This window comes from Galeopterus variegatus, unplaced genomic scaffold (genome assembly GCF_000696425.1).
Source record: "Galeopterus variegatus unplaced genomic scaffold, G_variegatus-3.0.2 Scaffold1145, whole genome shotgun sequence".
Lineage (NCBI taxonomy): Eukaryota > Metazoa > Chordata > Mammalia > Dermoptera > Cynocephalidae > Galeopterus > Galeopterus variegatus.
Genome location: NW_007727256.1, coordinates 386362 through 394672, shown reverse-complemented (window position 1 = coordinate 394672; position 8311 = coordinate 386362). Strand labels below are relative to the sequence as shown.

Sequence of the window (8311 nt, the reverse complement as noted above, 5' to 3'; positions counted from 1 at the left end):
TATTCCTCTATTCCTAAAATATTTTCACAGGAGAAACATTAAATTTCTATGTATCTTATTTTAAAAAAATTGCTTATATAGAATATTCTATCAGATAGGACAATTAATTATTTCAGCAAAAATTCCTTGATCTTTTATTATTTTTTAAGCATTGTTCTGGGAGTTTTGACAGTGGAGGAGATTTAACAGAATTAATAAAGTACCATTAACAAGGTTGCTGCTCAGCAAATGGTTGCTGCTCAGCAAATGTTTGCTGAATGACTGTGAAAGAAAGAATTACCCCTGTTCATTAAAAGGCATATTCTTAGTTAGCACATCTATAGTTGGTACAGAAGAATTTTTTTGAAAAGAAGAAAAACAAGCCTGAGAGTACTTAATGAGTACACTATTTTAATATATGAAGTAAAAGAAAATGAGAAGTAAACACTAGTATTTCACCTTTCAAGGGGTACTTAAACATTTCATCTTGAGTATTCTATCATCATTATTTCTGATTGATGATCTAAATATGACTATAATTTTCCTAAAGCCATTTACCAAATTACTTTATAGATAGAAAATATGGACCCAGACATATTTATAATTCTTAGCCAGAGGTTACTAAGGATTTTACTCTAAAAAATATGTAGAAACTCTCTGCATTAAAGATAGAATTTTTGAAGTTGAAAAGAACCTTTAAATTCAATTCCCACATTTTACATATAAAACAGTCGGTGATTTGCTCAAGGGCCTATCTGAATTCATTTGTGTCACAGGTGGTATTAGGAGAGCCACTCCTCCCGACTATTCTCTGCTATATACGTTGAATCACTCCTAATATATCCATTAATCATTCCATAAGCTGTAAATGACAACTGTCTCTGCAATGAATTAAGAAAAAAAGCTGTAACACTAATTAAGTGCTTTTTTCTTTTTACAAAAAGGTTGATATCCTTAGACAAATTTTCAATTTCCTTAACTGCATAGATTTATGAAATTTGAAATATTATACGGAACAAGATACATTAATCATTCCATAAGCTGTAAATGACAACTGTCTCTGCAATGAATTAAGAAAAAAAGCTGTAACACTAAGTGCTTTTTTCTTTTTACAAAAAGGTTGATATCCTTAGATAAATTTTCAATTTCCTTAACTGCATAGATTTATGAAATTTGAAATATTATACGGAACAAGATGAATCATAATGCAACTTTGTTAGACATCTAGGAGAAAAGCTAATTAGATTACTAAAACATTTTATGTTGAATATTTTATTTGCATTAATTGTATCTCTCAGACGGAAACAGAGTGAATGTCGCACAGAAATGTGCCCCTATTTTAAAGTTGAACTGAAGGCAGACAATTGCTGAATAACTGGACAAGTTTATAAAACTCTTGTCAAGTTAAATTGAAATGTTAAAAAAACACCTGATTTTAAGTTAGTATACAGTCTAAAAGTCTTAAAAGGTAAACTTTATATAAATGAACTCCCATGCACTTTAAAATGTAACACATTTCTCCTCACACAAACATCATATGCAAAGACGCAGTCACTATAACTATGAGTAAATTTTATCTGTAACTGTATATACCAATGTGTTTTAATAAAACCGGTAGAAAAGTTAAAAATAAACTTATTAGTTTTCAGAATTTTTAATTAGCCAAACAAAACCAAACAAAATCTATCCAAACTTGTGTAGCCCAAATTTCATCCAGAGGAGAAGAGAATGAGAGAAAACTCAACCTCTTAAGGTTGTCTCTATGGCTAAAGGAGAAGCCTTACTGTATCAATAGAGACTGAATGACTTACCACCTAGATAAATAATGTGTTCAGACAGAAAGATTTTCCTCAAAGAATCATGACTGGTCACTGTGGTTTCCTTGGCAGATCTTTTCTGGCTGAACTGAATGCTAACTATTTATTAGACTATTTTTTGTACCCCTGGTATAACTGTACACATCATTCAAATTCTCACCTCTTTATAAACTTAAAACTTTATTTTTGAGGGTGAGATGAAGCACTCAGTGCAATTGTGGCTGTGTTTCTCTAAAATACAGCTTTTTTTCAGTCCTTCAAAATAAGATGGTATGGAGGAATCAGGTCAACATGATTGATAACATCACTAGGCAAATAGATATTAATGATGTTTTCTGTGAAATTTGGTACAGTTGATAAGACAGCAGAGCAAATAAATTAATGTTGGTAGAATTACTATTTGTAATTGTTTTTAATGTCTGGGAGTAAAAAAATTAATGGATTTCTTCCAAAAATAGTCCCCTGATTGAACAACAGCATTTTTCGTAATGTAATTGCAATTGAAAATATTTCAGAGCAAATTGAGATCTTATGCAAACAAAGAACAAAAGCGTGTTTTCCCAGTAATCATGACACTCCTTTAATTTCATGTAAAGCTAATGAACAGTACCATTAAGCATAAAAAAGGAATAAAACAGATTAATTTTATAATGACCCATTCTATTACATGGGCTTGAGGTTTTTCTTTTTCTTTCTTTTTTTCCAGTCTTAAGGCAAGTCGTGATTAGTTACAAAAGAATTGCAGGGGTATAATCAGACACCAAAATTGTCTTTTCTAGTTGTTTTGAAATGCATAATATGCTAATAACCTGTTCATTAAGTTGGTATTTTCTATTTCATTTAAGAAAAGGCCCTTTGTATTATCAAAGCTTGTTTGACTAATTTCATTGAATGAGCTATAATCACATTTTGGAATAATTTTAAAAGATTACAACAGCTTATTACTTTGTATCTTACCTTAAAGTGGGCAAAATTAGATCTAAGTTTTTGTATAAGACTGCTCCAAGAACAAACACAGATGATTCATCTAATTCTAGAAAGAATACAATTAAAAATATTAGTCAAACAGCAAAAAAAATACTATGTCTTATAAAACTTTAATTTATTAATTACTGGGGGATTCCAGTACTTGCTGACACAAAGATGAAACTGGGTAGAAGAAATGCATTTCTAACCACATATGGGGCAGGTTAGCCCACACACCCTGCACATTAATAGTAGCTAAAATGTGTTTTTTATGGTTTTGAATCATGAAGAAAACTTTTCCTTATTAGTCTGAGAAAAAAAGCCGCTTTAGCTGCATTTAAAGATTTTAAATTTCCAAAGATATGGGGAAAGAAAGCCAATTCTCTTTTGGGGCATTAAGTTTTAAGGTGAAAATCTCCAAAGTGAGAAACAAGATCACAATGCTGCTTTTGAAAATAGCCATTAATTTTAGAGGCTACTAAATATGTTCTTAGAACTTAATTTTTTAAAAAATTTGTTTTTATATATCATGATAATATCTTCAAACCAAAGCAAATTTTAACGTGAGGTAGAAATAAAAGTGACTTTGCATGGAAAATATTTTAATACTTAAAGTTAAAATATTAGATCAAATGATTTATCCTGGGATAAGACTCTTAATATTGAACCTTGACTACGTCAAAGTCAGGTCAATAATTTGCACTTGTATTTTTTCCCACTTGAACAGATCCTTTCCACCAGTAAATTCAGAGTTTTAAAAACCAGGTATATATTGTCTATATTTACAAAATTCGTTTTGAATCATGATTGCAGAGGGTTTTCAAATTGTTTAATGTGTGGAGCTTTATACCTCATGTGTCTTTAAATGATATTATCAGAAATATTTTGTTCAAAGCTCGAATTATTTTATTTACTTACCTTTTGATGACACAGGAGTAAAAATACTTTTTGGAATGACTACCCTATCTTCTGAGTTTCTTGCCCAGTCAACCATTCCCTTCCGTCCTTTCATCGGGAAGTTGATGTCTGTTAGAACAGAGGCTGCAGGAAGCTTCTGAATGCTAGCCACTATTAAAAAAAGAAATAGTAATATCAGCTAATCTTGCTTTATTTTTCAGTATAATCAAAATCTATCAAATTAAACCTTGCACTATATCCAAAATAAAATACCAAGTCAAAATTATGTTCATCAGAGCAACAAAATAGACTAGACTTATTTCTTATTATTAGACAATATTTTTCATCAAAGTTGCTAATTCTTTTACTTATCAATCTAGCTTTTTGTTGCTTTCAGCAGGAATCATACAATGATGGTCAATGACTAAGTGGACATTCTGAGAGTACCAATAGGTACTGCCATAATGGTTGTTCATGGTTGGCTTCCATTCCAATTGTTAGATGCTCTTGCTGTATTTTTTGTTAAATATTTTGATTAAAGCACTTGACTAATAGATTGAAATTCACGTTTAAATCTGAATTTTGTCTTCAGAACAAATTTTCTGTATGTTCATTTGAACTTCATCTTTGGAACAAAATTTTCATGGATTAGATGGAATACCATGAAGACATGGAAAACAATGCCATATTGCTCTGGGATACAGAACTATCAAAATCCATATGATGGAGTATCATTAATGCCATAACCACAGAACCAACATAATAGGAAGAAATATTTATCAGATAGATTAATAATAACAAATATTTCTTAAAACTTCTCCCTAAAGTTGAAAGTAAAAAATGCATATATGTTAATGAAGATTTTATCTTTACTAGCAATAAATATTTTAATATATATAAAAATTTCACAAATGATGTGTTTGGTGATATTTGCATCTATATTTATTACATACATATACATATATACTATTATACATAAAAATTTATATATAATACTATTATATATATATAATTGGTAATAGTTATATACAAATTTATATTATATATACTGCTTCCTTATTTATGTATAAGTAAATAACTATGATGACAAATACTTTAGCACTTATTCAACTGACTATACACATTTGCAGTTCATAAATGGACTTTGTAACACTTTTAATTATGTTAAGTGAGATAAGCCAGGCACAGCAAGAGAAACACCACATGTCCTCACTTATAAACAGGAGCTAAGAGACAGAGACAGGACCACAATAAAACGCTGAACTTCCAGGAGAGAACAGACCTACAGTTAGTAGAGGTGGGAAAGGGGGAGGGCCGGGAGGGTTAGGGAGTAATTGGGTAAGGGACACCAAGAATAATTATGAATTGTAATAATGAACATGCTAATAATATTGATTTTATCATCACATACTGTACACAAATCCTGATAGTCAACTCTGAACCCCATAAATATGTATAATACATTGTTTTAATGGAAAAAATAAGTAAAAATTAAAAAATTAAACTTCTACATAAGTCCACACTTGCTCTATATTAAAGTTCAAGTGCATCGTGGTGGATTTCAATGGAAAGATGATGGAGAAAACTGTAAAAGCTCTCAAAATAAGAAAGCTAAAGTAAAAAGTCATTAGCCTCCTCATAAATGAATTTTATTCTAAAAGAACTTAAAATTTATATCAGGAGAGGATGAAACTTAAGAATTTAATAATAATAGTTGTATAAATATATTACTGCACCATTAACTTATGTTCAGATTAAATTGGTTATATATTATTGCATCACATTAGTAAAATTGTATTTTATTAAAGCTCTTTCAGGCTATTATACATATCCATTATCAACATAATAATTTAACATACTAAGATTGAAAAAAGATTTTGTAACAATGTTGAGGGTACTGGGTATCACATAACTAGTTATGAATGTTAAATGCTGTTTGTTGATAACTGCTCTAATTATTTTAGTTCCTTTAATTTTTAAAATAATGCACCTATTATTGTCTATAAATAATGCAACTGTCCAAATTTTCTGCTGCATATAGATGAACAGGTCAGCACATTAGTAACACATTCTTTTTGTTGATAACTGCTCTAATTATTTTAGTTCCTTTAATTTTTAAAATAATGCACCTATTATTGTCTATAAATAATGCACCTGTCCAAATTTTCTGCTGCATATAGATGAACAGGTCAGCACATTAGTAACACATTCTTTTTTGAGTCCCTTATGCTTTATTTAATATGCAAAACTAAGTGCCTCTACTTTCAAATTCTTTTATTCTAACTTTGGTTATCTTGGGTTTTAGAAGAAATTTATTTCACCTTTCTGTTCTAAAAACTGATGAAAAGAAATGAAGGTTTTCTGAATGTCACACAATTGGTTTCTACTGTAAAGAAAAAAACACAAGAGATAAATTGTTGGGTCCTGAGGTCTAATAATTTCTCTGTTTCTATATATTGGGTAGAAAACAAAAAAACAAATAAGCAAATAAAAATAGATAACAGATGAAGGAAACATATTCTGTACCAACTATTTATTACTTTACCCTGAATAAATGCTAGTCTAATGCCATATTCATAAACCTGTAAATTTGTATAGTTATACATGCATGTATCTCACTTCATGAAAAACATTCTTTTCCAATTATATAGGTACAATAGCCATTAAATTATGACTATATTGATTAGATTGTACTTTTGAACATGGTTTAGATTAAAGGAATATAAAAATCAATCAGAATCACTAATTTTTGCAACAAGTCCTTTAAATTTCATAGTCTTCAGAATGGGGAGTACACAGAAACAAACATTTATTTATTAATTATTCTAAGAATGTAGTATATTTATATTTTTAATTGGCAAATCAAAATTGCATGTATTTATTATGTACAACATGTTATTTTGAAATACGTATACATTGTGGAAGGGCTAAACCAAGCTAATTAGCATATGCATTACCTCAAATACTTTTCATTTTTTTATGGTAAGAACACTTAAAAAANAAAAAATCTATTCTGTTGGCAGTGTAGTTCTTAGAGTAAGATGATATTTTCAATGAATTCATTATATAAAGGGATATGACAAAAGATTGATGGGATTCAAATGCTAGCCTTCAAATTATCAACATATATATTCTTTAAAATATGAAGTATTTAAAATTATGCATATTTACCTCAAACCTACCTAGGCAGATACCTACGATGACATTGTGGTTCTTCATAACCCCTGAGTAAATAAAGAAAAACACTATTTCTTTCTTTGTAGCAAAGATAATTTAAAAATGACTTTTATTTCCTCCTTTCACTCCCTGTACCAGACATTTGTACTAATCCAATCCCCAATCCCTACCCTTCTTCACTGAGTTTAACTGTTCCAAACCCTTAGGTAAAATTTAGATGCAATTACAGTCTTTAGGAAAATGGGAAGCTCATATGTTAAGTAAATAACAAAGAGGTAAGATTAAAAAATTAATGCCTTAGGGCCAGCCCTGTGGCTCACTCCGGAGAGTGCGGTGCTGGTAGCACTGAGGCCACGGGTTCGGATCCTATATAGGGACGGCCGGTGCGCTCACTGGCTGAGCGCGATGCGGACCACACCATGCCGAGGGTTGCGATCCCTTACCAGTCAAAACAAAAAAAAGAAAAAGAAAAAAAAAATTAATGCCTTAAACTACATCTAGAGTAAATATGTACCTAGTGCTGACAAAGGGACATAAATATAAATTATAAGTGCACATTTTATGTAACTTGCTTCTATAATAATTGGTGAATTTGAACCAGTAATTGTGGATGTATAGATGATGGAGCAACTTTCCTCAAAAATTGAAAAAAATGCCTTTCTCACAGAAGATTAAAGTGCTTACAAGAAGCCTCAAAGGACTCAGTGTCCCTGAACAAACAGGCACATCTTCAATGCTCTAAGAATTATTCTAAATTCACTGTATTGTGTTTTCATTACAACACTAGATTTGATTTCTTATGCAATAAAAATAGGTGACTCATCACTGATAAACCTTGGAGCAAAAGCAGCTGCACTTCCATTTTGCAATTTTAATACTTTCATTTTGAATTTGGATATGCAGCATAAAATTCCTTTGAGAGCTTTCTGTCGTTTATCAGCCAAGCTCTCAAAGGACTCAGGTTCAGTATAGATTTTTGTTCATCAGAAAGCATACAGCAATTTTTGCAGATGGGTCTAAAAGCACATGAGCTGTTTTTCTTCATAACCACTGAGCCCTCTTCTGGTTCATCAAATCAGGATAGTGCTTCTAACCTTGTTCCCTAGGGAAATCTTGAGGTCTCAGCCCTTTGTCCTTATTGAGGACCTGGAGGACTCGAATCACCTTTGTTTTGTGAGTAGTCCACATACAAACCAAAGTTCGTTAATTTGATACATCAGTTGTGTTACATATAGGGTTGGAAGGCATGTGGACAGGAAAGACTAGAGAGCAAGAGAGCGAGAGTGCATGGATGCAGGCTGCAGAGATGGCAGAATGGACAAATGAAGGCAAATGGATGAAAACAGCAGTGCTTATGTGTGGTCCCTGGATCTGAGCCCTGTATTCAAATCCCTGATTTTTAGCATAACCGTACATGGTCTTTTTCACAGGCCAGTTCTAGTTTACTCCTGCTGTTTTGTATAATTACTAATAGT

The 8311-nt window shown here is 31.1% G+C and overlaps 1 protein-coding gene across 2 annotated transcripts in view; it reads right to left on the bottom strand.

Moving 5' to 3' along the window:
* Positions 1 to 8311, bottom strand: part of LOC103592419 (brain-specific angiogenesis inhibitor 3) — a 415718-nt gene that overhangs the window by 34819 nt on the left and 372588 nt on the right. For both annotated transcript variants that reach the window (XM_008575133.1, XM_008575134.1), the window contains 2 exons: positions 3681 to 3830; positions 2754 to 2829 (listed from right to left, as the gene is read on the bottom strand). In XM_008575133.1, coding sequence (XP_008573355.1) covers positions 2754 to 2829; positions 3681 to 3830 — 226 coding nt within the window. The remainder of the gene's footprint in view (positions 1 to 2753; positions 2830 to 3680; positions 3831 to 8311) is intronic.